Source organism: Apus apus, chromosome 21 (assembly GCF_020740795.1).
Source record: "Apus apus isolate bApuApu2 chromosome 21, bApuApu2.pri.cur, whole genome shotgun sequence".
In the NCBI taxonomy this organism is placed as follows: domain Eukaryota; kingdom Metazoa; phylum Chordata; class Aves; order Apodiformes; family Apodidae; genus Apus; species Apus apus.
Window position 1 is genome coordinate 6,911,366 of NC_067302.1, and position 27,510 is coordinate 6,938,875.

Sequence of the window (27,510 nt, forward strand, 5' to 3'; positions counted from 1 at the left end):
GCAAAAGCAGATCATGTTCCCCTCAGAATGTGACTATATAGGACAAATCTGATCCACCGAGCTCCAGACCTCATGGTCTCCGTGGCAGAGCTGTCAGACCGGCAGCCCTGCCCACCTTTCAGATCCTGCTGGTATTTTAGGTGCCCTTAGTCCTGCAGCTCCCCACTGACCCTTCATTGCACCAAGTTCCTATAGAAGCCAGCCTCCCATCAGGTCCCTTCTTGGTTCCAGTTTAAATCTCAGCTGCAACCTGATTTATCATTTCCTGGAATTAGAGGATAATTTAGAGCTGAGTGTCAGAACACAGAGGTGTGGGGGGAATTGCCATATCAGTTTCTTCTGGATTTTCTGCTTCTGCACAGCCACAAATTGAAACATCTGGTTCTGTTTTCCACCTCATCTGCATTCTCTTTCTCTCATTATTTACTGCACCACAGATTAATTCTCCCCTCCATCCTACTCGTGTTGTGTCAGGAGCCTCAGGTACACTGAGCTAAACAAGAGTACCTGATGATCAGCACCAGCAGCAAACTGGACTGGTTTGGTTGATCACATTCCTCTTTCACTCAGGAGCAGGTGGGCTGGGTGGGCCATTTTTGTTCATGTTGACTGAAAGCATGGGAAGAGTTTCCTGCTTCTGCCTGTCTGCAACTCACAAGAACAGCAACAGCAGGCAGTGGGGAAGCTTCTGGATTTGCAAGGACTCATTTTTACAAGCTGCTTAGAAATTCTTAGAGTTGAGTGTAAGGGGTTTGTCACTGCTTGGGACTTTGCAGGATGTAAAAACTGGGCACACATTAGGCAAAGGCTGGGAAGGAGAGTTCCTCCTCCACTGGTAGAACGGGCTGATGGGCTCTTCATGCTGAAGTCAGTGAACTGTAGTCGTGCTGCCTAGCAAAATGTTGAAGCATTTCATGCCAAGTGTTGATACACTGTACTCAGTATTGACTAGGGACCTTTTAGAAACATTCAGTGTAACATAATAGACTAATTCATTAGCACCCCATGGGTCTAGTACCAGAGAAGCTGAAGCACATGCATTGCAAGCTAGGAAAACATTGCCTTGAGGAGTGACAGATTAAAATATCTTTCCCATGATATAACTGTTATTTCAGGAAAGCGGCATTAATTGTGATTGCTTATCTATTAATTTATTATAATTCTTCTTTTCCCACCTCCAGGCTGTACCTACACATGAAATGTACTCTAGGCTCAGCTGGGGCTGATTAATAGGAGGTTATCTGGGAAATGCTGAAAGCTGCCTGGAATAGATAATGGCAGCAGGGTAATTAAAATGTCTTTTGCATTTGAAAAAATAAATTTTGCAGTTTTTAAGGGTTAGTTTAGTCTGATTCTTTCCTGCAGGCAAAAAGATAAATTGGATTTTCAAAATCACACGAAATTCAACAGTATACTCGACAATAGCATCTTAAATGGGAACAAAAGTGGCATGCCAAAAAACCCAAACCAGAATGCCTCCTGGAGTTAGAGAAGAACTGGCCTGTGTTTAATGAAAGTGGAGTTAATTTCAAGCTGAGTTCTTCTCATGCAAAATAAACCTGCAGTACTGAGCTATTGACCACAGCAGGGCTGCTCCTGGCTCTTAAGGGAGTCTGAGGTGAGCACACAGAAACACAGACCCAGTTCTTGCTGAAACTCAGTCCCATCGCATCCTGTCTGTGGGAATGCAACCCTGCAAATTGCCACGTGCTCATCTCAGTGCGTGGGTAGCTGCACTGAAATCAACATGACAGGGAGGGGAAATAAAACCAGAACCTATGTCTGTACAAAGCCAGAGCAGCTCCAAAGGAGTGAGCCAGTCCAGGGCAGCAAAATGAAAGACTGACATCTCTGGAGCTGAGCACTTGGGCAGCACGGTCATTGCAGAGATGTCACAACCAGATCACTAGTATCTGATTCTGACCTGAAGCTCAGTCTAGCCCTGCTCTTACCTTTGGTTAGGGTACCAGACCTTTCCCTTGCTTTTCCCACCCCACAGCTTCAGAGTCTTGCAGCTGTGTAAGGCACACCCAGGACAGGACACCCAGGACAGGACCCCCAGCCCACCTCCTCCCTCCTGTTCCGCTCAGCAGGGAGGGTAGGACAGTTTGCACAGGTTAGATACTTTACCAGAGTGGTGAAGATGAAGTGGTAGTATTCTGTCATCATTCCCATTGCCATGGCCTTGAGGAGAGTAGGGAAAGGAGGTTGGTAAGTGTGGATACAAGAATATAACACAGTCATGCAACATAAACCTCTAAAGAGCTGATCTGGTAAATGTGGCAGGAGACAATCCCAGAGACACAGAAGCTGGATTGATCCCGTGGAACAGCTAAGCCCTTGCTTAGCCAGCGAGAGGCATGTGCTTAATGCTGAACTGAACTGTGGTCCTCAGACCTTCCTGAACAGCAGCAAAGCCTCAGTGTCCAGCTCCCACGGTGGCTGGTGGCAGTTCTGGGTGTGGCTGTGGCACAGGGAGCTGGGACACAGGCTGGGCAGCGCCGCGCTCCAGGGTCACACTTGGTGAAGATCTTGCAGGGATGCAGGTCTGCCCCTGCTGGCACTGGGGGGAGGAGGGGGCTGCCTTTCCCTCTCAGATACCAAACAACCAGCAACCTCACATCAACCTGTGCAGAATGAGCACCAAGCAGCCTGTTTGTATCGTTGTAAGTCCATGTATTGGCTAAGAAACTGAGCAAAAGGCTTTTGATTTCTTACGTGTGCATTTCTGGGGCCCTGCACCCCCTCAGTGCCCGTTCATATAACATGTACCTGTAGCTCTTGTCTGTCACTCCCTTTTTCCTGTGTGCAGTAGTGCAATAGCCAGATTCCAACATAGTGCCTGGTTTAGAAATGGGTCAATGAAAGTAGAGACACAGGGATGGGAGCAGAACGTCTCCTGTCCCTCAGCCCTTGGAGATCATGGTTTGGACCCGAGGGTTCTTGGCCAGCCCAGGCTCTGGCTGTGCCAGCCCCAACAGGAGGGATGGTTCCTGCAGATTGCTGGGATTTGCATAACTGAGCAGTGGAGAGAACAGGCTGGTCTGTGAGGTTTGCCAGAGAAGGACCGTGGGCTGAGGGGACCTTGGCTGGGTGACCTTGCCCAGGCCCAACACAACAGAAGGGGAGTGTTGTGTTTCTGTCTATAAGAAGGGTCACCTTGAAGTTGGTGGCTGGCTAAAGGAAGGAGATACCCATGGTTTTGACTGTGATGCTGACACTGTGAGCATGTTTTCTGGAGAAAACACATGCAAGGGTCCTTTAATCTCCACCAATGGGAAAGCAACTTCAACTCCCCCCAGGAAATATTTGATTCTTTCATTTTTGCTAGAATTACTGGGGCAGAATTCAGTTCTGAGGAAGGAAGTGACTGTTTGAAAAGAAGGAATATGTCAAAATACAAGGGAAAAGGAAAGGATCTGGATTACAAGTCTAGATATTGTAACATTAGAGTGTTTAAAGACCATTCTTCCCTCGCCTTTTTTGCAGTCCATTTTTTGTCCTGTGGGTTATTCTAACAGTGAAAGCCAGAGCAGACCCCTCCTCCAGGAGAAGGTTTCAGCTTTACCCAGCTCATCCTTTGGGTGGCTGTGTAAAGCAGAGCATGAGGAGGGCAGTGGGGAGCAGGGAAACCTGGTTTTCTTATCTCATCCTATGTAAAAGAAAAAAGCTGTTGCACAAGTGGAGGTGGCACCTCTAGGTGTGCATTTCATGATATAAGTAGAAAAGTCGTGGCAGTGTGCTCTGCTCAGAGCCACCCCTGTCACACACCAGATCACAGGGTGCAGGTTTGGGTTCGTGCACCTTCCCAGACTCTGGAAATATTGGACAGGTTTTTCCTGAGTAAAAATACACTATCTAATATTGCTAAGCTTTGGCTTTGGGTCCTGAAAAAAGCCAACACACACACAAAACCAGGCATAAGGACTTAGAAAGACTTCTTTTGCTCTAGTCCTCCATCTTCCTCACTCTCCACTCCCAGTGATGAGCATAGCAGATGGCACAATAAACTATAATAAACTGCATAGTAAGTGAACAGCACCAAACACAGCCAGCGTGTTAAAATAATAGGCAGGAGACAATGAGTCCCTTGTATTGCTTTCTTTAATAATCCCTCCAAGGCTTTCTGATTTCTCTGAGCACTTCCCTTCGTTTTGCATCAAGCAGGCTGCAAGAGAAGTCTTTTTCCATGTGCTTGCTTTCTCAGCCCTTCAGGGGATTTATTTAATCTATGTAGTAGTGTCCTGCTGGGCTGATATGAGCAACTTCCACCAGCTGGTTTTTAGTATCCTTTGTGAGAGCATTTTCCTCTGCCTCATATTGACCCTGAAACCTAAAGGCACTGGGGGGGGGCGGCGCTGGGGTGGGCAGTGAACCTTCTGGTCTGTGAAAAATGCCAGTGGAGGAGCCCGGGGAGAAAGGAGAGAGACCAAGTGAATCACTGACATCTGGCTTAAAGTCTAAGAACTGCACATGGTGCTCATGAAGGGACAGAGGATGCCATCCCTCCTCCCTGGCCAGCCCGGGCTGTTGAGCACAGCTCACCCAAAAGGGACTTTTGTGCCCCCCCCGCTGTGGGAACATGTCCACAAACCTGGGGACACAGAATGGAAAGAAGTTCTTTGCACTTCGCAGGCGTGGAGCTCTGGTCAGGGCTGAGGGCACAGGGGGAGCCTGGGGGTATCAGGGTGGCTCCCGTGTCTGCACCCAATGGTTGCTTGGTCATTTTTTTATACTTCCATTTATCTTCAGTGAAAATTACATTTTCTCTAGAAATCCAACAGCATCCTTGAAAAATGTAGTGGTGGATCGTGGACAGAGGGAAAGCTGCAGGTCTGCACCCGTGTCTGTGGGGCTGTCCCCCCTTGGCGGCCGTCTGGGCACAGGGGTCCCTTGGTGGCCCCTTGTGCTCCCCCCTTGCCCCCCGCTCACCTGCTTGAGGATCTGAGCTGCCATCAGGTGGCTGCAGTCGAAGATGATGCGGAATTCCCTGCCCCGCTTCATCTCCTTCAGCAGCGGCCGCGCGTCCTCGGAGTCCAGCGGGAGCTGGCGGATCTTCAGCCGGATGTTGTACCTCGACGGGGCCATGATGAGCTCCTGCAGCCGGATCAGGCCTTGGGGCACCGCACAAAGACAAACCCGCAGCGTTACAGGAGGGGCTGTCGGCCAGTTACTTCTTCCTGTGTCACTTCATGGAATGTGATCAAGACTTTCCTCCCCCCTCAGGCGGCCGTTGCCAGAGGTGGGTCACAGCCAGTGCCGTGTCCCTCGCTAAACCCCGGGTGTTTCCAGAGCAGTTGTCCTAAGGGACAACGGCTTCTGGCGATTCCCTGCAGCCCCTGCATCCAGCTATGGTAGAACTGGGGTCCTTGCACTAGGCAGGAGGAGAAGAATGTCAGATTGGTCCTAACTTTTGACGTCTCTGGGATCACACCATGTTTTTTTAAGCAAACATGCCCTTGAGAAAGGACAGGGTGTGATCATCCGCAATACAACAAATGAAGATCTGCAGCGTGCGCCAGGCACACCAGCGGAAGAAAAGAATTGATGTGCGCTTAGATTCACGAACAGTGTAGTTCATAATAGGCACTTAATCACAACTTGAAACTTTCTTGTTACCCTTAGAATTTATTTCTTTTTTATGCAGAAGGTACAAACCCATGCTGGATGCAGCTGAGCAGGAGTTAGTGGTATCTAATGTCGCAAGAAGGAGCTCAGCAGATGCCTATTGCAAGGAGAAGAGAAGCATGTCCCTCTGCATAGGGGAAGAAGTACATTAGAATATGCCACAAAGGGAACATACTGTGACCCACATTTACAAAACAGGAATGTCAAACTGTGTTCTCATCAGCCCTCCCTTAAAGAAACCATTTGGTTTAGTGGAATTAGGTTGGACAGGCTAACCAATGTGTCTTTTGTTTGGGGGTTTTTTTATCTCTAGTGCTGTGCAGTGCTTGGCTTTGTTTAACTATCAACAGCTTTCTTTATGTGATAAACTTTGTCAGCTATGTTTCATGGAATTAGCCAGAAAACAAAAAGCTTTCCAGAACTGCTTTTGCTTTAGGCTGGGAAACTGCACCCTCAATGGCAACCACAGACCAAGTTCCTAAATGGGACTCACAAAAAATCTGGATTCCTCCCTTAAAGCCCCTCCTTGACCTACCTGTGCTGTCATCATACACCACAGTGGCTGACCTCCATTTCAAATACTGCACCAGGTCCAGAATGGCATGGCTAAGGGAAGCATAGTCGGGATACAGGTTGACATAGAAAGTGTCCTTGTTATCCAAAGGGTGATGCTTCCATCGAAGCTGTATGTGGGGAACTTCCAGGGCATTGCAAATAGACTGGACAGCGTTGGTGCAGGAGCCTTGGGAAGGTCCAAATATTGCTACAACGCCCAGAGCCAGTTGGTCACAGGCTGGAAAAGGAAGGGAAAGATGCTGTCAGTGAGGTGTGGGGCACCTCTGCAGGGGACACAGACTTCTCCCTGAGCTGGACCATGGACTAGTGGATGGACAGACAAGCTTCTGGGCACTAACAGCAGCATAGGTATTAGGTAATTACAGCAGTAGAGGGAGGCAGAGAGAGAGAGGGGAGGAATTCTGGCAGGCAAGGGTCTGGACCAGTGGTTAGAGGCACAGAAACATTTCCAGAGGAAACCTCCACAACAAACCAACCTTCAAAAGGGACACCTGAGGTCAGAGTGTGCCTGTGCACAGATATCCATCCCCTCTTTCCAGTGATGCCCCCCTTACAACTGTGAGCTCAGGCAGCAGGTTTGGCTTCTCCCAAAACAGAAGCAAAGTCAATAAACCCTCAAGTCATCAGCCGACAGCCTTTGCTGTGTGCTACCATTTCTTCCCTCCCCTTCAGTAGTTCAAGTGGGCTGTTGTTATCCTCCCCCCCAAAAAAAATTACTGTTATGAAGAGAACAGAATTTCTACACTAGGGATCTTAAAATTGCCAGGGATACAATAAAATAAAGGCTTGGCCTACAGACCTTAGCTCAGAATTAAAAGCTGACACTGAAGGGAGTTTTGTGAGGTTTGCAGAGGGAAAAAAGAATAGTTGTTCCCCTTATATTAAAATGCCTCTGGAAGGTCAGCTCCTGAAGGACCTCTCATCTAGATCACTGACTAGAGCAGGACAAAATAAGCTGCTGGGGCTCAAGCCAAATCTGCCTTTTTTTTTTGTTGAATAAATGGCTACAAAGCTGCTGAGAGCTGTGCTGTGCTCTTACCTTTCTTAGTTGCTTCAAAGCTGTCATGGAAGTGTATCCTCTGGATGTCATAGGTTAGTGTTGTGTTAGGCAACAAAGTTCTGTTTCTGTTAATAATGTTGGCAGAGAATCTGAAGGCTTGCTCCTCAGCACTCATAACCTGGGTGTTGGGGCCATCTGCATACTCAAAGATTCCTCCTGCAAGGCAAGGCAAAACCAGCATTAAGCCATGTAAAGTTTCATTCATCATCTCATGTGTCACGGACAAGAAGCTCTTGGACAGAGCTGTGACATTTGCAGGCTGAACGAGGCTTTATCCAGGACATTTCCTGGACTGAAATAAAGACATTTAAACATTTGGGGATGTGTTACCTGCTGGCCTATGTTCAGAATGCCAGCTTTGCAGAGCAGTAGGGGACAAATTTAAAATCTTGGAATATTTTTGTGAGACAGATAAGTGGCTTTCCGTAAAACTTCAGGGCTAGACCTTGGGAAGCGCAGGCAGGTTTATTGCTGAGCTGCAGAGATGCAGCCCTGCTGCAGCCCCTCCGTGCCACGCTGGAGCCCTCCCCGCCTTGTCCACCCCCCTCCAGCTCTTCACAGAGGCCCTGCAGCACTGCTTCTTCCTATTTTTAGTGCCCTTCTCATATTTTATTGTTCCTCATGTTTAGTTATCAAGTTCTTAACTCAGATCAGCAGAGACTCCTGAGTTTGCTCACCCTGCAGCCTATCAGCCCAGTAATGCACATCTTGAATGCAAGCTTTCCATGTTCAGAAGCTGTTTGTGCCATTACACCTCCCCAGGGGCACCAAGCTCATGTCACAGTATCACTGGGTTTCTTGGCTCTGTGTCTGTGTGTCCTGTCCTCAGGTCCCCACTGACAGCCACTCTCATTGAAGTGACTCTCATTACATGCAGACATAAATTATGTAGCTGCACATCCTTGTCTCTGAGATGCAGGCGCTGTCCTGCGCCCCTTCCAGAACCATGGAGAGACACATAAACCTTGCTCTATCTTATTAAAAAATAAACCAAAATAATTAATGGATGAGCAAGATAAGCAAGTGCAATTGGTAACAGATGGTCTCTGGTTCATTAGCAGAAGGAAGATGTTCCTCTTCAATTTAAGGTAGACCTAAAATGTTTTGTTCTAGACAGCAGATGTCTACTCAGCCCTTCTAGTTTTCAAGCAACTGTATGAATCCTCCTCCAGGAGCCAGAGCACATCATCAGTGGTGTTTTTAGCAATTTGGTGTAAGCCAAGAGTGCCACTTTGGCAAAAGCCAAACTGACATTTCTGTCGCCAGCCGTGCTCTGTGCATCTTCCAGGAGCCCAAGCCAAGGCACGGGCAGAGCAAACCATGGCAGCGGTGCTGGGAGACACAGCAGGGCTGCAAAGGGAGCTGCAGAAACCTCTGACCATTCTGCTCCCCATGATGGTGGCAAGTCCCTTCCCTCCTTTCCCCTGCAGTCTTTGTGCATCTGTGCCCCTGCTTGTGAAGTTAGCATGGTAATTCATTTACATTCATAAACATCCAAAAACATTTCAGCTGTTCACTGCATGTCTTTGGTAGAAAAAAAAGGTATTTCAGATCTCAGTACTAGCTTGGGTAACAGGGGGAAGGATAAAGAAGAAGAGTCTGGATGCTCATCCAGGAGACCCATTTCAGTCCCATGCAGTCTTCAAGCAAGTCACAGGTTTTCAATCTAGAATGCCTGGCAGTGTAGGCAGGAGCCGAGCAAAAATGTCCAAGTGCCTCATTCTCACTTGGTTTATGCCAAAACACTTGGTTTTTGACTGGTGCAGAGAAAATGATCAATCCATCTCCATGTTTGCACGTGCTGGTAGCTCAATCTAAGTTTCTTAGGGCCGAGAAAGTTCATACATGGTATCACAACAGAAACAATAAACAAAACTAAAGTGAGTGAGAGATTCATCCCGGTCTTTCTTTTGAAAGCTTTACTGTCCAGAACATTTTAGCAAAGGATTTTTTGTTTTCTAGCATAATCCTGCAGTGATAACTGGGTTTATGTTACATTGATTATCGACTAGCTGACATTAGGCTTTCTCCTAACCCAGAGCTTTCAGGATGGCTTTGGAGCATGTCTTATTATGATAGAATATAGAAGGACTGGGTATGTGGATTATTGGTGTTTGATCCCAAATAAATTCATGTTCCAGACATCCAACTGGATATAATAGGCTTTTTGACAGAAAATAATTTTCTGTGCAGCCACCCAGTGCCTTGAATTTAGTGTCAGGGAATGGCAAAGCAGACAGGGAGAAGTGATGTAATTGTGGTTATACTGCTGGGTGCTGAGTATGTTGGGACAATGTGGAATCTGCTGCAGCTGCTCAGGTGTTGAAGAGCAGCCACCATGGGCTGCCCTGCCCTTGGAATCTCAGGGGCTGGAGAGCAGGTCTATGCTGCAGCTGGGCCTGTGGAGCACAGCCCATCCCCCCTGGCTGGTGACTCTCCTCAGAGATGCTCATTCCAATCATTATTTAAAGACCCTAATAACCACCTTGAAGCAGCTGATTAATGCATAATCTTCATCATGATTACATAGCATAACTGGCATTAATTTGAGAAGCCAGCTAATTATGAAAATAATTGTTGCAGCTTTTCCATTTGAGCAAAAATGGAGAATATCAGCTTGGCCTATTGAGAGAATGAGAGATTGACATCAGCTCTGATCACTGGGCTGGGGGGACCCCATGTGTCCCCCACAAACCACAGTGAAGAGAAAGAAGGTGAAACACTGCAGTGTTTGGACCAACAGCCTTGCTCAGCTCTCCCAGTGCCCCCAGAGAGAGTGATTCCCGTGGGTCTTGCCACAGTAACCTCACTGTGACTTCATTCCTATAAAAATACAGAAAGTCAATAGGCTATTAAAAGTCAACGACAAAACAGTTTCCACTTTTATATACTACCTATAAACAAGTTTCATCTGAGATAGTAAAACTGCAGGTGCTTCAGTGTTACTGTCTGTCTCTAAATCTTTCCTCCCTCTGCCCTGCTTTTTATAGTGTTTGAAATGTCCTGGAGATCAATGGATGCTGCTCACTTGACCTGCTGCTCCCCACCTCTGCCCAGCACTGCCTCTGCTCAGGGCCCAGCCTCCCCTGCCTTCTTTCTGTACCTCCCACAGCTTTGCAGACAGATAAACGCTGGCGTGCTGAGCTCTGTCACCCTTGTAACATCCTCCTCAGGTTCTTGAGAGTATTTCCTGCCAAATTTATCCAGGGAAGGACTGTGCTGTTTCCTTGACCAGTCAGTGCAGCCCACAGACTCCCTGCTGCAACACTGTGTGTTGTTTAGCACACAATGAGGTTTAACAGCTTCAGGTTGAGTTTTTTTGCATCAATGTTTTTCTCTGAAAACCTTCTTTGAGTTCCATGTCTGTACGGCCCTTAGTGCAATGGGATCCAGCTCTGGCAATCAGCCCTGCAGGAGATGCCACAGCACAAACTGTCAGTATCTTCTCAGGCAGGACAAGATCAAACACTATCAACTGTTACTACTTAGTTTTACATATTTTTTGGTGGTGTCATCCGTTATTACGTCTGGCCTCTTGGATTTTAAATATCAATCACCAGGCATGTTAAATAATTATGCAGTTGTCTTTTACCTTTAAAGCAAGCTAATTGCTCTCCAGAGAATGTCAATGAGCAACTGAGAGAACACATTAATTAGAATCATCTTCCTGTCTTATTATTTCATGTTATTTTATTTGATGACCACTGATGCTGCTGCTGAGGTGGGAAAGGTGGGAAGGTTTGAAAATTAAAAATAAGAATCCAAAGCAAATACCTGAAAGTCTCTAGATCTAGACCAGAAGAGCAATAGTAGGGCCAGGTAGTAGGCTGGTGCTGCATCTGAAGGGAGGTTTAGCTGCAAAACACAGAGGATCTCACTCTAACTGAGTAGCAGAAAATTAGCCTCTCTGTTCAGGGTGAAAACTGGGTCCCATGAAACACCCGAAATCCCACTGATGCCTATCAGAACAGCCCAAGTCTTTCTGCATCAAGCACAGATGTGCTGCCCTCCTCCCACCTCCAGGCAATGATGCTGGAAGACCTTTGGAATGGCCCCAGGAGGGAGCCAGAGTGAAGCCTGGTCAATGGGATGGGAATCCTTTCCCAATGCTTTAGCTTATCCTGAGCTGTGGCTGCGCAGGCTGGGAGCAACCGGACTTATTTTTAGCTTTGTTGAGAGCTAAGTCAAGAAAGTCAAAGTATATTAGGTTTTTACTTTCTCCCCTCTCCCCCTCTTTAACCAAACAAACAACTTCATTCTTGGAGAGAGAATTCCAACAGCCCTCAGTGTGTGGTGTGATCTCTTATCTTTTACTCATAAAATCACTGAGTTACTTAGCTTTGAAGAGCAACTATTTCTGATAACACTTTTCTCTCCCCCGCTGACAGTGTTGTTAACACATTTAGACAGCTTCTGACAGTCTCTTTCCATGTGACAACCTGGAAGAAATACTTGTTTTGAACAAGCTCTTGCTTGGGATGGAGCCATCCTGAGCTCCTCGGGGATGCGAGACCTTCTGCCTCCCTCTCCCAGACCACACCTGCCCCAAGATCTGTACTTGATGTATTTTTTCTGAGCTCACAAAGCATCTTTCTTGTTGAACGGCAGGGCTGGCTGTGGCATGGCAGTTTGTCCTCTCCTGATGGGCTCTGTTTTGGGGACAGTGTTGGCAAATGGGCTGATCAGGACCAGTAAATGTCATTTAGTGCCTGTTCCTGCAGGATGCCTCTCAGTGGGTCCCTGAGGCAGGGGGACAGGAGAGCCTTTCCCACCAAGACGTGCCTCCCTGGGGAAGGCTTTGAGAACTGATACTTCTGCTTATCTGACCAGTCCAGTGGAGAGAATTTCACTGTTATGGTCCAGGTCCCTCCAGGGCTGGTGTTTCTATTGATAAAGGGAAATGAAAGAGCACTGGAGGGAAGTAAAAGAAAGTTCTCAGGAGCATGAGGTTGTGCTTTGGGATTGGAGCTGAAACTCCCAGAGATGGTCCCTCAGCATTGGACTGATACTGTTTCAAATTCAGTAACACTGAATGCAGTGAAAGCGGGAACATCCAGAAGGCAATAAATATCAACAACAACAAAAGGAGAAGCAGTTGCAGATTGTTCACAATAAATTTCTCCTTGCACTTTCCCCCAAGGAGCTGCTACTATAAAGTGCTCCACACGTAAATGCAGCTGAGGCTGGAGATGGTCCCATGTTCAGCCAGGCATGGAGTGGAGCCCCTCTATCAGATTTTGATGCCAGCACCAAACAGAAGCAAAACTATCCTACAAACTGCTGTGTGAGGCAGGGAGTGCTGAGGAGTGCTGGGGCTCCCACCCTTCAGCTCCTGGTTGGTCAAGAGCCCTTTTTGCTGCCTGGGAAGTCCTCGTGCCCCAGAGATGTGCAGCCCTCTGCCCCCATCCTGCAACAGCTCCTCGGACTGTCCCTCTCAGCCTGCCAGGATGGACTCCCTGCTGCAGGACGTGAATGGGCTCCATGCAAAGGCAGTAAACAGAACTTGCAAACTTAGTGAAACAAACCTTCTGGGAAGGAGCTGAAAATAATTTCTTAGGTATGTCAGTGGTTCTGATTTTGACAGAACAACAGAGTGGCAGAATCTGAGTCCCTGTCCCCGTAAACTGCTGCTGATCATGCATCAGCCTTGTCACTTCAGTGTGGCGCTGCTTAATGTGATGCAGCACTGCCACGAATCCAAGGCAATGTCAGCCTTCATAAACATGCATCACACACGACAGACCCTGTGCAGGAATCTGCTGCTGCTCGCGGGCCCCAGCTGTCCCCTGCCCACAGAGGTTGCTCTCTCTCTGGATCCTAATTGCTAAAAACCCAGGAGGAGGATCTGACTCGGAACACAGGAGGAGGATTAACCTCCGAGCCGGTGTGTCTGGGTTACTTACAGTCACAAGCTGCCTGTGTTCTCTGCACATCTCTTTTCTAAGAATTAAAAAGGAATTGGGCCCATGCCCAAGAAGACAGATGTTGCTCCCTGGCGGTTTCTCTGGCTCTCAGGCCCAGGGTGTTTCCAGCTGTGTTTTCTGAGGGCCACAGGGTTCACTCTGCCTCCTCCAGCTGGCCAAGCCCGTGGTGTACCTCTCCAGCTGGAACCTTCTCCCATGTTCATGACTCCCTTCAGCGAGATGGAGCCAGGGGGGTTGGTCCCTCTCCCAGCTGCAGCCCACAGCACAGCCTGGCTTGCCACACTGGTCCCCTCTCAGGGCATCCTGGGGACCCCACGGTGGTGACAAGGAGGAGCTGGCAAACCGAGAAACACGCCCAGGACCTCAGAGTCCACCATATTTTGCAGCATAATGACAGGCCAGGTAGTTGCTGAGTAATGCCAAAAAAGCAAATCCAAGCAGAAAATCAGATATACAGAACGTGTGTGTCCCAGGAGGAGGGGTTTTCCCGCCAGCCAGGACGGAAGGCCAGTCACAGCAGGCTGGGCCATTCCCAGGAGATGGTGTTTCCCTCTTTTCTCATTTTGATATTGAATATGCAAAATCCTATTTCATTAGCACTGTATTAGGTACTTCATGTCACGGGAGGGTGACATTCTCCTCCTGTGTATAAGCTGTTTAACAGATGAGCAGTCAAGTGGCAAAGAAATACATTATTAATGTTTCTGGTTAAATTAACTGATTAAAACACTGTAGCTAAAATGTATGTATCAGCACTTTGCTCACACTAAATGAGAAATTAATGGAATATGGCGGCTAGTTTTTTTAATGAACGGTAGAGAGGGATGGCCTGGAAAGCTGTGCCACCTCTGACGATGTCCAGCCAGTCTCTGGGACCCTGGGATGGGGTTTGTTTCTCCCACACGTTGGTTTCTCCCACATTTGTTTCTCCCGCACGTCTGTCCCCGCGGGCTCTGCTGGGCCCGGCCACGGCCTGCATGGCAGCAGCTTCTAGAAACAAACTTCTCCTCGTTTACAACTCCCACTCGCTTGGCCTAATTGGCACTGTTTCCTCTTGCCATTTCTTTGAACAAGCTGTTCTGGTGTTGCATGTTTTACATCTGAGAAGGAGCGTTTACCACAGCAGCAGCATGTAACCCTGACCAAGGGAGCGGATCAAAGCGCTAATCTGAGATCAAAGGCCTTCAGCAGTGCTCCAGCAGAAATAAATTAAGTTAGCAACAGATTTCTTAATGATATTTACATTTTTAATTTGCATAATACATGATTAAAATGAAATGGGTGTTTTTATTTTTTAAGCAGGTTCAATTAATTAAAAAAAAAAAAAAGCAGCATCATAATCTCCTAGGAGTAGATTCCCATCAAGATGAGGGCAATGGAAATGCCAAGGAACTTCTAATTTATCCAATATACAGCTCACAGCATAACACGGATCTCCACAAGTGACCAGTGAGCTGCAGCCCAGGAAACCCCCAAGGGGCAGAGCTGCCAGAAGGCGCCCAGTGACCCCCTGTCCCACCAGTGTCCCTCACTGGTGGCTGGGAAGGGCTCCCTCGACCCTTCACTTCAAGCAGGTTGATGCCACAGGTAGATCTTGCAGGCTTTGAGCTGCTCGCGTTCCAACAGTTCTCTCTGCCAGATACCTCACTGCATACCTAGGCTCACCTTGATTAATTAGCAGTGCAGGCTTTTTGTGCGTGGGTTGCCACCAGCATGGAATTAAATCGCGGTATTTATTAGTGCCCCCACTTTGTGACAGGCTGCTGGAGGGGGGCACAGCTGGGCTGAGCTGTGCCCACCAGCACAGGTCCAGCCCAATGCCCACCCTGCCCCGGGGAGGAGCAGGAGGTGAGCGGTGGGCACCTCCCTCCCCAAAACCTTCCTCAGACTCTGCAAACTCAGCAGACTTGTCCTGCAAGGCACCGATGACCAAATAAATCAGGCATGCCCAGATGATATTTTTCTTATTGTGCTTTGGGCTGTAACCGTGTTTTAAACTGTAATATGGGGGAGAAAAAAAATGCTTGAAAGCTTAAAATTACTAAGGATCTGTAATACAGGGTTTAGGCAATACAGCTGGAAGTATATTTTTCAATTGTGTTTTATTGGCCTGCAGTGTAATCTAGTGCTAGATGTGATGTCCATCTGGTGCAGGGCTCGAGCAAAATATGAAGCAGAGCAACAAGTCCACAACTGAAATAAATCCAGGCTCATGCTTGTGATTGACTGGGCTTGTAACAAAACCTGCAGGATGACAAAGTACTCCAGATTTGTCATTATGGTGTGCTGTGGAGCTCAGCACTGGCACCGTGTCTCCCTGAGTACAGGGCTTTGAAAACCAGAAACACTTTTTTTGGGGAAAAAAATTGCCTTCTCAGTTAAACTGGAATGTGCAACTCTCTGGGCTGTGGCTCCAGGCTCGTTAGACGTGCACGAGAACACTGGGCCCTTCAGATCCTGAACGGGTACCCAACCTGAGACTGAGACCATGCCTAACCTGAAACTTCTTATGTGAGAATGAATATAGGGATTAATTAGTAAGAGTGAAAATGGTGTGTAGGAATGGACCCTGCAGAGGAGGAGCAGGAGCACTGGCCGGGCTCAATGCTCTGTCCAGCAAGTGCTCAGCCCCGAGTGCAGCACAGCACGGCTTGGCTGGCCATGGTTTTTTAAAGTTCTCTGACCATTTTCCCTCAGAAAACAGAACTGTACCTGGTATAAATGTAAAATAGAAGGTGTCCTGCAATGAAATGAAGTCTCACTTAAAAATTCAACCCAATTAAAATTACAATTATTGCATTAATTAAATTCTTCTTAAATATTCATTGCTAAGCCCTAGCTAATAAATGTTAATACTCACCTGTCATGTAGCATATAATATGAGACTTAAGGAATCTAAATAAAATCCTACACTTCATTTACAGTGTAACCAAATACCAGCAGTCAACTGATTGTTTCTTTCTTGTGTTGATGCTTCTAAAGTCAGGGCTTTAAGTAAGATGATGCATTGAATAGCAAGTGCATTTCTGCAAATATTATGACATATTGTTTGTCATCTGCCCTAAATATTTAACAGTTCAGTTTTACAAGATTTTTATGCCACATGCTGAGATTTTGCTCCTGATAGATGCTGAATCTGATAGATGAAATGGATTCCATTCAGGAGCTGACAATCCCAAACTCATGTCAGTGTCTTTGCTGTTACCATCTTCTGTTTTTTTTCCCCCTTTTTTAAAAATAAATCAGAGAAAGGGTAAAAAAAACCCCACTGAGTTCTCTGGAAAAACTGTTCCTACTTAATCCCATCTACTTTCTGCAGCAAAACCTTAATGGAGGAAAAGATCAAAGGTCTGTAATAGATTTCAACAGGTTTCCAGGAGGTGCGTGGTGCAGAGGGGATTAAACTCTCTGTGCTGCTGGTGCTCAGGCTCAGCCAAAGATGTAACTGGGAGATTTAGACACTTATTTCAGCTTTTTATCTTCCTATTTTAATGTAGTTAAACAGAGAGAAAAAGCAGACTGCCAGGGTTGGTGCTTGTGTATGTTGGGAGAGGGGGGTGCTGGGGAGCACAAGGGGCTTGGGGGGAGCACTGGGACTGGTGCTCCCAGTGCTGTGCTGGGCTGTGCCCAGGAAAATAACTGCAGATTTTGGTGAGATGAGGTTTTCCTGACAGATTTCTGGACGATTACTCCTTACTGACCAAGCAGGGAGGGGGAACATGGAACGTTTTTGGCAGCACGGGCTGCCAGCACAGCACTGGGAGCCCCCAGCTCTGAAGCATCCATGCGACTGGCTGGTGTTCTGTGAGGAAAAAAAGCTCAGGATTTTAAGGAAATTCCTTCACAATCTATCTTGACTGACATCTTTCATACTGGGAAAGATCTGTCTAGGGTAGGCATTTTGTAAATGTGCAATGTTCAAAATTTGTTATGAATGGTTATTTTTCCCTCCCCCCCCCCCCCCCCCCACTTAATTTCTTAATTGCCAATTCTGGATGTCCAGGGTAATAACAGCTGAAAGATCTGCTGACTTAAAAGCAGCACTTTATTCCAGGGAATGAAAGAAAAAAGGGAATGACAAAAGGGTCTGCACTGAAAAACGCTTTCATTATTTTCCTGTCATCTGTACTGTCAGTTTACAAACAGCTACACACAGAGCAGGGGGTGCAGAGGGACACGCAGGAGCTGCCCGGAAGCACAACTGCAGAGGAATTTTAAATTCCCCATAATGACCAAAACCAGCTATTAAGAGTCTTTTCCGTCTCATGTAGAAAATGCTGCATGCAAGGGGCTGAGCTCCCTGCTGGCTCTGGGCTCCCAGAGCCTGGTGGTGCTGAGGGACCTGGGACCCCTGCCCACACCCCCCATGCTGCCCAGGACCCTCCTGCATTGCTCCTGGCGCCGCTGCCCTCGCTCACACCAGAGCAGGGTCCTGATCCCACCCCAGCTGAACGCTGCCCCTGTGGGAAAAGGGGTTTGGATGGTGCTGCCAGAGGGGGCCAGACCCAAGCGCCATTCCTGGGGCATTGGCTGCTCCACACGGAGCTCGGGAAGGGCAGCACCCACTGCAGGGCACCCCGCGAGGCCTCCCAGCTCCCCTGCAGAGAACAAGAGCCACCTACACCGTGTTCCTTCCCGAGCTGGGAGCTGCTGCTCCACAGGGATCCAACTGTCACACTGACTGAGCTGAACGCACTTCAGTATGAATTGAACCAAATATGTGCTAATGAAGCTGAATATTCATTATTATGACTAAACAAACTAAGTGAATCACAAATTGAAGTGGGTAAATTAATAGTTTGGTAGCTCAGAAAAGGGGAAATTTGAAGACCATTCCAATTATAGAGGAGGTGGAATAGGAAAACTTCATTAACATATTCAAATGCAATTACAAATGCATGTTAGTCATTGTATAGTGCGTCACACCCTTGTCACCAGTGACAATGGGTGTAACTGTACCCTTCTCTGCTCAGCAGTGACCTAACCACTTAGTGGTTCACACCAAACCCCAAAGCTTTGATGTTTTCTGATAATTCCAAGATTGATCATAGTCATCACTGCTTATTTAATGCTCAGGACACTGTTTCCTCAACTATAGCATTATGAATTACCAAGGATTATGTGTTCAGTGGCTCCTATTGAATCATGCAGAGCTAATTAGTGAGATACTTCACCCAATCATAAACATGAGCAATAACCCATGCCTCGTTAACACAAATGAGCAAACTGCTACAGGGTGCATGGAGGGTGAGGCCAGGTCTCTGGAAGAGTTAATGGGATAATATCTGTGGATTGAAGTCAATCTTCTTTTATGAAGTCTGCAGTAGAGAGTGAAAAGCAGCACCTGCAGCCAGGTTATTGCTTCCTGCCCCACCTCAGGTGGGTATTTCTGCCTCCCTGGGGCAGCCAGGGGCCTTTTGGAGCAGGGTCAGAGGCTGCAGAGCTGGAGGATTTATAGGAGCATAAACCAGACCTGTAGGGATAAGGTAGGTTTGTTGAACTTTATTTAGATGAATTTTTTTGTTATCTGGAGCCTCTCCTGTAGGTGATACAGGAATTAGCACTTTCTTCCAGCCATGGAGTGTGGCACAGCTAAAGAGATCTTGGTAGGCATCAGGTTTTGGCCAGGCTCTTGGTGAAGGCTGGGAAGGAAGCTCCAGGCTGGGAGCAGGGCAGTGCCAGGAGCAGGACTGTGCTGTGACCAGAACCTGTGGGAGCTGCTCCCACCGGGATCTGGCACCTCCATGTCCCCAACTCAGCTCTGGGTCTGTTGGGATAATACACGGGTATGAGGTTGCAGATGTGACTGGGGAAGGTGAACTGACTGGCTTCCTGTGGGATCTTGGACAACCCTTTCTTTTCTTGCTTTATTCTGGAACCGTTTTTTTCTGCCGTTTTGTTCATTTGAGGTGAATTGGTATCTCCTGTATAAGGACTGAATGGTGGAAAGGAAACTGGGAGTTATAAACTGAGTAGCGTGAATTCAATGGAAAAAAATTATTTGATGTAAGTTGAGCAAGCTTGGGAGGAAGGGATTGTTATGAGTGGGAGATGCCAAAGGAGTTTAAATGCAGCTGAGCTGAATTTGACTTTAATTAAAAAGCATGTACAAGGAAGAGATTTCTGACAGGAAAGCTGAGGAGTGAAGGTTTCCTATTTCCCACCCTATTTATAAACCAGTGAACATGGGCTGGCATTCCTCCTCTCCACAGTGGGTGTACAGAAAGCAGATTGTCTGTGGGGAAACCACATGGGAATGGGCAAAACAATCCTCCCCCTCCACCTCGCACGCGGGACGAGCAGCTGTGGAGCAGTTGCCTGGTGGTTACTGCTGCCCTGCACCAGCACTTGGGCCCTGCACAGGCCAAGGTGATGCCCAGTAAGATGGGGGATATGGGGTCTGGGCCTTGCACCCCTCCTGCTCTGGGCTGTGCTCTTCTAAAGCTGGTATTGCAACCTGGCTGCTCTGCCAGGATGAGTCCATACAGTCTGTGTGCTTTGAGGGATTCCCTTAATTAAAATCAACCAGTAACATCTTGGGGCTGTAATAATGGGAAGACATGAGTTAGCATTGGAAATCAATAACATTATTTCTGATCGTGCAGAGGACTTTGCTGCTGAAGTGTAGAAACAACTCAGAAAAGATCTGAAATTAAAACATCAAGTGAGATACAAGGCTTCTTCCTGCTGGTGTGCTCTTCCCTTTCCATCCCTCATTCCTGTGCAAGGGAAGGGGGGGGCACAGCCTTGGTGACCCAGCAGAGCCTTCCTCTTGGAGCCCAGGAGGGGCAGCTAGGAGGATGTTCCCAGCCATGGAGGTGCCCTCTCCTGAGCAGGAGCAGTGCAGGTCTTTGGGCTTTGCTCACGTCCCTCTCAGACAGCTACTTATAAGATATGCAGTGTGAATTGTTTTACTTCTTAAATACTGCTTATGGTAATACTTCAAGGCCTGACCTCAGTCCCATCTCACCAGATGATGAGTTGGAATAACTTGACTGCTTAGTGTTTCTCTTGGCTTTGTAGTATAAAGAGAAGACTGTAGCTTTATAGTGTAAGGAGAGAAACCAGACACCAGCTAGATGGCAAGGGGAAAAAAAAGATGTGATTTTTAAAACTGGCAGATGGTAGGATTAAGGCCCAAAAAAATGATCCTTTGCTCAAGACCACTGTGAGTTTGGCACTGAGCCCTGGGTACCCTCTGCCATGGGGACACTCCTGCCTCTCAGGTGGGTTTTGGTGACTTGCTGCCTGCAGCTCCAGGCTGTGCTAGCCCTGCCTGTCCCCTCCTGCCAGACAAGAGCCATTCCAGTGCAGATTCCACTCTGCAAAACCTGTGCCATAGCCTGATGGTGCCCTACCTTGCTCACTTCAGGGACTATAGTTGCCATAATCCTTTTCCATCTTGTAGTAATGATGTGCTTGCTTCCCCAATAAACAGGAGTTAATTTGGGTGCATTCAAGCTCTCTGTTCAGTTTTTTGCCTTTGGGAGGCTCTTCCTGAAGCATTCATGTTGAACTAACATTTTTTTATTAATGCTTTCAAATGGAGATGAAAATGATGTGTTATCTCAGAGATGTCAGGCTTGATGAAACCAAAAATCCCACTGGTTCAACCTTTGGTTCTTCTGCTTTGTGTAGCTGAGCCTTAATGCAGTAATGACACTGCAATACCCTCTGGGATGAATATGGAAACCCTAACTGGATTAGCATGCTGAGCTGTTTATTCCAGCTGGGTTTTCTTTGCTCACAAGAGCTTGTCTGAACTTCATTCATTAATGTGCTGCTAAAACAAGTGAATGGGTTTGAAATGTAAGTTGGGTCTTTCTATTTTTGCTCACCAAAGCACACGTGCAGCTATTTATTCCCTCCTGTAGAGTAATCCAAACACAGATCCCAGGACAGCCAGGTTAATCTCTTTGCCAACTGAAGCTGGCCAGTAGAACCCAATGGAAGGGTGAGGATGTTGGACTGGGTGGCAGGGATAGCTCAGTCTTTGTTTTCTCTATCCCTCGATGAACATTGGCTCCCCTGCACTCTGGTTCTGAGAAACATAAGTTAAAGGTCATAGGGAGAACACCTGAGGGTTGCCTGTGGAGCTACAGGGATAAATTCAATGCTTCTCTGATCCTCTTGATGCTCATGCACCAAGAGTGGAAATAATGCAGCTTTTTCCACAGGAGAGGAGGGGTGAAAAAGGCACCTCAGCTGTGCTGAAGGGCTCCATGTGCTAAATCTCTGTCTGCAAGTTTTCATTTTTTAAAGTAGTATCACATACTACTCACTAAGCCTTCTTCCTGGTTTAATAACAAGGAGTCTTCCCAATGTCAGAGGCAATATTGCAAACAATGGGGCCAATTAACTCACAGAATTTTCCTGTGACCTTTGAAGTCTGCACTCAAATACACTTTGTATAAATAGACTGAAATAATATCAGAGGATGATGGTTGTTTCTTCAGGTTAGAAGCACAAAAGGCTTTCCTTAAGCAAACGTGGCAAGTGTGTGCAGAAAGGTCAGCAAACCCAGAGCTCCTGAGCAGAGAGGCTGGTATTTAAAGCAGCCCGTTTCAAAGCTGCCAGCACTGTGAGGGGTGTAATCCCTTTGGCACCATCCTCAGGTGCATCCATGTGGAGTTACAGCTGCAACACGGACAACATGTGGCCCCTCCCAGGCTTTGTCCTTAGGGAAGAAGCTCCATTAGGTTGTGGGGTGGACCAAGCCAGGACACCCCCGCACAGCCTTGTCCTACTTGTGTCACCACTGCCCAGTGCTGCCTGCACCAATTAATGAGGAGTCACTTTAGGGCAGAGCACTAGGGAGATGGTTTAATTACCAGGTTACAAGGTATTTGTGCTTAAATTAACTTTGTCTCCATTTTTCCCCTTACGCAGACTTAGCTAAAACACCACTTAGTAGTGCAGCCTTCTCACAGGTTCCCCAGTAAGTGGCTGTGGCTTTATCTACTGACTCATAACCACAAGCTGGATTGAAGGTCACAGTGTTGTTCTCCACGGGTGTATAAAATTAAACTTGAGATGCCCTTTCAGTATTTCTGTGCACGTGCAGCAGGGCCAGAGCATAAACATGGCCATAAAGTCATTGTAACATCACACAGCTCAATGACAATATATTGGCTAATTATGGAAGGCTCAAAGACATCCTTGAGAAGGTGTGAAGTGGAAAAGCAGGTCTAAGGGTGGATCCAAGGTGAATCCTGAGGAGACTGGGTAAAAGAAGTCAGTATTCATGAGTAGTGCAGAAATAAGGACTTGAGGAAATTCAACTATAAAAAGATGGGGAAAAGGGATTGTCTGTAGAACTAGGAAACAGCTAAAACAACGGACCAAGAGGGAAACATAAAGCTGGAAATTGGGTGATAAATCTGTGCCCTCATCAGAGAAGAGACAGTTCTATTGGAAAATAAAAATAACATTCCAGAAAACAACAAAGTGTAATTTACAGTCCAATTAAAAATGCATGACTGAAAAAAGAACCTCAAATACTTTTCTTCCTACTTTAGGTAGAATACAGTGAGAGCACAGGATATCTGGGGAGGGGGAAGAAGGCTATTTGAAACAGCAAGAAAATAATGGCTTGGACATAGAACTGATTGTAGATGTGTCTCTGCTTCCAAGCTGGTCTGTAAAGCATGAGCTGCTCCCTCCCTCAGGCTTCAGTTCATCTGCTCTGCACCAGCTGAGCATCTGGCTCTGGTGCTCCAACCTGAGCTTGAGAGACCATTAAAAATGGAGCCCAGGGAAGAGATGGTCCCACTTGTGCTGGGCCTTTGCTTGGGGTCCACAGGGCATGGCTGTACTGTGTGCGACAGGACTGTGAGGGAATCTTGTAGACAAGAGTTAAACCTGATACTTTTAAAGAGCTGGGGCAGGATGGAGGCTTGTCCCTGTAGCAGGAGTCAGGAGCAGCCTGTGGCTTATCCCTGGAGGAATGCTGTGTCATAGCATCAATGGGCTACAAACCTAATGGAGCAGCCCCCAGTTCAAGGGCAACAGATTGTCTAATTATAGAGGCCACAAAGAGATCTTTAAGGATCATATAAACCAGACGTGCAGATCTGAGGATGAGTCTAGCTCCAAAAGAATGTGGAAAAGGGAGAGAAACACTGATGTGCTGCACAAGGAGGATGTGTCCCTCTTGGCTGATGCTGATATTGGTGTTGGCCCTGGGGAGGAAAGAGGAGCCCCTGGTAGTTCTGCAGTGGGGAAGGAACATCCATATGTCCATGGAGAGAGGGAGAGAGAAAAGCAAACACCATCATTATCACAAATGCATCTGAAAACTCAGGGCAGCTTTTGCACGAGCAACAAAAGCCGCGCTCGCCACACAAACCATCTGGAGCTCCCTGTGGGGATTCAATAAACTTCCTCAAATTGCTTTAGACATTTTCTGCTCTCTCCACTCATTTTATGCTCAGAGTTCAGCAAGACACTGTTTCCTATTCGAACAGTGCTTGTCACTTATCTTTGCATCATTTTCCTTCTCTCTGCCAATACTTTGCTCTCCTGGCACTCGGGTCTCTCGTGCCTTCCCCAGCACCAGCTCTTGGCACGAGGAGCCACGCACTGTGGCTCAGGTCACAGCCCACGGGGGACACCCTGCCCTCCGAGTGTCACAGCCAGGAGGTGATGGCTGATGTGTTTGAGCACCAGGGCTGTGACTTGGCCACCTGTCTCCTCTGACACAATTGCTGTCCCTTTTCTGTGTGTTCCTCACCAGCTCCTGTCCTGCTCCATCCTGCCTGGGCTCCAGCCCTGCTGCTGAGCAGGCAGTGGTGCCAGCAGCACCAGCTGGTGACCACGTTTCTGCCTGTCTGCTGCTTATCAGGAGTCAAGCCACAGACACGCACACTCCAGCAGTGAATTAGGGTATAAAAATAAGCATAGGCCTGATTATTGGCTTTGTCTGCTTTTTGCAAACAGATGCTCCATTGTTTATTGAGCCTGTTCTCTAAATCCACCGGCATGTACATGATATTCTAGATTCACAGGCACTCTTGTATCTCAGTTTTTAAGGTGCACCTTCTAAAATGCCCAACAGATGCATTCTGCATGTGCTGTGTTAGCATGACCTTCTCCCACAGGACAGTGTCTTGTGCAGTGACTCAATGCCAGAGAGCTGTTTCTCAATTCTCTCAGAAAAGTAGATCCCACCACAACCCTGATCTGAAGAAAGCAGAGGTGTGTATGGCAGCCTGCCCTCCCTGCTGCTCGAGAAACTTCATTGTGCTGGAGCTCAGAGTCTGATAGTTTTCTTCTAGACAACATGAAAATATGCTGAAGTAGTGGTCATGAATCACTGGTCATGCCATCTCACAAGGTATAGAAGGGTGAACTCTGAGGAAGTTGCCCAATACATGTTCTCTGCTCTGTTGGATGACCAAATAGGTACTTCTGGCACCTATATGGAGCTGATTTGCCCAAATACAGGTGTTCTGTGGGCTCACATGGTGATAAAATTAGCTGGCATCAACCATTGTATCCCTTGTCTGTTTGCAGACATGGTGTATACATGGCAAGCAGATTAATTACAATCAATTTTACATAGGGAATATTTTGCCATATTATTCCTGCCACGGTTGTTATGCACATGTTGGATAGAAAAGACCCCCTGCCTGTTCATCAGGATGTTTGTGACGTTTTCAAATCTCAGCCCTGTCCTCTCTACCAATATTGCAAGACTTTCCTGAATTAGAGGATTTGGTGAAGCTCTGCAATACTCAGCAATTTCAGCTTCCAGTGATGCAGAGAAGCAATTTTGCTGATGCTCATTGTCACTCCAGGTTTCATTTCTGAAGAAACTTAAAGGAAAACTCATCCCAAATTACTCTGTGTCTGCCTTCCATCACAGCTATATTATGTGATGGCTTCTACTTTATTCCTGCATCAAACCCCATGTCTTAGCCCAGTATTTTTTGTATGTAGCCTGCTAAATAAGGAGGAAATGCAGGTGATTGAAAGGGTAAAACCCAGCCTGCTGGCATCACTGACGCTCAGCAAGCTTGGCTTGCTTCAGCTCTGCAGCCAGAGAAGATGCAGCAGGATATCTCCTCTCTCAAGTCCTTGCAGCTCCACCCAGAGCTGGTCCTGAGCCAAGGTGGCTCCTCTTTGGTGTAACCCGGACCTTTCTGAGCACCTGCATGTCCAGTGGGGTTTAGTGGAAATAAAATAATTGCTGCCTGACTGTTTGGTTGCCGTGTGGCAGTGAGAAATGTCTTTGCTGGGTGCCAAGAGATGCACATGTACAGGAGCTGATCTGAATGGAAAATACCCACACAAGAAATACTGACCTAGGCCCAGTGCTCTCTGCTGCAGGTGCCCCATCTAGGCTTGTTCTGCTTCTAAAATAATGACAGAGCAAATTTCCTTAGCGTCTTGGTGACAGACATCTTGTTCCTGAGTTCTTCAAAGGAAAAAGATCCTTTTTTCATACCTCGCTGAGGTCACTTAGGCTGCAGCACAGCAACTCTACATGGCTTTCAACAGCATTTTCAATTAACACCAAAATCTAATGAGAGTTTGTAATCACAGGTATTTGGCTGCCATGGGACTTACAGCGGATGCAAACTTCAAATGCAGTGTCTTCAGAAATGCAGCTAAATAAAGCTTTTTATGCATGTTAGTCTGGTAAGTGCTTTCTCACCAAGGGGACAATATTTAGTTGATTCTGACAGAAGAACAAACCCCTTTGCCCCGTAAGGACTGAGATTGGTCCGAAAACCCAGAGGTCAAGCAGAGGTGTGAGCAGCAGCAGGCACAGCCCAGCTCTGCCCAGCCATGGGCATGAGGCACATTTGGATAAAGAACCAGTGCAGAAGTTGTTCTGCCATCCAGAACCCGCTAAGCAGGCAGCAAGAGAGGATGGTGTCCCCAGGTAGCTGAGACTTTGCTGTTATTAATTTTTCATGTCTTGCTTTGTTCACGCATCGCGTACACGCAGCCCAAATCCAGCCTTCAATCAATAACCTGTCAATCTTCCTCCTGTCTATCATCTTGCAAATCTCAGCCTGCATTCCAGGCTGCCCGTGGGGAAGCAGATCTCTTACACACCAGCTCAGCCTGGCCAGCTCCTCTCAGCTGGGCTGAATTCCCTTGTGATCCTTTTCTCTGCCTTAGTGCATCTTTATGATTGCATTGATATTCATCGTTTCAGAGAGTGCTTCAGATACTCAGCAGGGCACCTTGTCAGACAAGGTCATGCCCTGAGATGCTTGGAATCCATTATGCAAGTGGGAGGGAGGGAGGGCAGGTGAGTGGGGCTGAGCCAAGGGTTGCACAGATAAAACTCTGAGGAAGCCTTGCTCGTGCCTCAGCGTGTTCCAGGCGTTCCTGCCACCTGTGTGTGGGATCAGCTCTGCCATCTGCTGCCCGTGGCCTTGCCCCTGCAGGACTGTGGTCAGGTCCTTTGCAGGGCCCTTCTGGCCAGCAGTTTCTCTCTCATAATTCTTGCATCTGAGCATGACCCTCACCCTGGTGAGGTTTTGTAGCAATCATCTCCTTTGTTTCTTGCCCTTGGCCTGAAGAAGCTCGACTGGTATAAATCAGGTGGAAGTGCTGTAGCTGGGGAGCAGATCTGCAGTTCCCCTTGAGCACAGGGGTGCTTCCTTGGTGTCTGGGGAACAACTGGCTTAGAGGGAGAAATGTTTGGCTCCTCCAAATAGACAATGAAATCACCTGAATCTGGGGCCACTGTTGTTGCTTTTGATAGCCAGGAAAGAAGTCAGTGCAAATTCCATAGGGAACAGAGTTTAGAAGTCAGATACTAGATTTGAGCCCTAGAAAAGCAAGTAAAGAGGAGGAAGCTTGAGTGTTGTGTCCCTGTAGCATGGACCATCTGAGAGTGAATTGCAGGGCTGATTCAAGTGGAAGGAATTATTTCAAAAACAAGATGTATCTGTTGTCACCTCCCCTAATGAGATTATTTAGCACCCTACTGTTACACTCTTTCAAAAAATAGATTCACTGGAGGATAAAAATGACACAAAACATTGACAGGCAGAGGAAGAATGTATGGAGCAACAGTAGTAACCTGAGCAGCTGGGCCGTGCTAGGGCACTTCAGATAAATGTATTCTTGTAACAGAGGCACTAACTGCTTTAAAAATGTGTTGGTTCCTGTTTTATTCACAGTTTGCTAAAGGCAGCACATTGTTTAGAGCTCTTGGTTCAGGGTTGTGTAGGATGTGTTACTTCCCAGCAATGGAAGGGCTGGAAGGGGAGGGAAGAATGATTAAACCAAATAAAGTGAAGAAGAAAGCCCTTGAGTCCCCTTTCTTCCAGAATCAAGTTTCTGGTTCTGGTGTCCCAA

General features: G+C 47.2%; 2 protein-coding genes across 3 annotated transcripts in view; both read right to left on the minus strand.

Annotated features, from left to right (window-relative positions):
- Positions 1 to 27,510, minus strand: part of MRPS15 (mitochondrial ribosomal protein S15) — a 355,627-nt gene that overhangs the window by 188,280 nt on the left and 139,837 nt on the right. The window lies entirely within an intron of this gene.
- Positions 1 to 27,510, minus strand: part of GRIK3 (glutamate ionotropic receptor kainate type subunit 3) — a 99,108-nt gene that overhangs the window by 37,436 nt on the left and 34,162 nt on the right. Inside the window, exons 2-5 of the mRNA XM_051638144.1 lie at positions 7,244 to 7,420; positions 6,164 to 6,421; positions 4,933 to 5,114; positions 2,131 to 2,184 (exon numbers count right to left, since the gene is read on the minus strand). Of these exons, the coding sequence (XP_051494104.1) occupies positions 2,131 to 2,184; positions 4,933 to 5,114; positions 6,164 to 6,421; positions 7,244 to 7,420 (671 nt within the window). The remainder of the gene's footprint in view (positions 1 to 2,130; positions 2,185 to 4,932; positions 5,115 to 6,163; positions 6,422 to 7,243; positions 7,421 to 27,510) is intronic.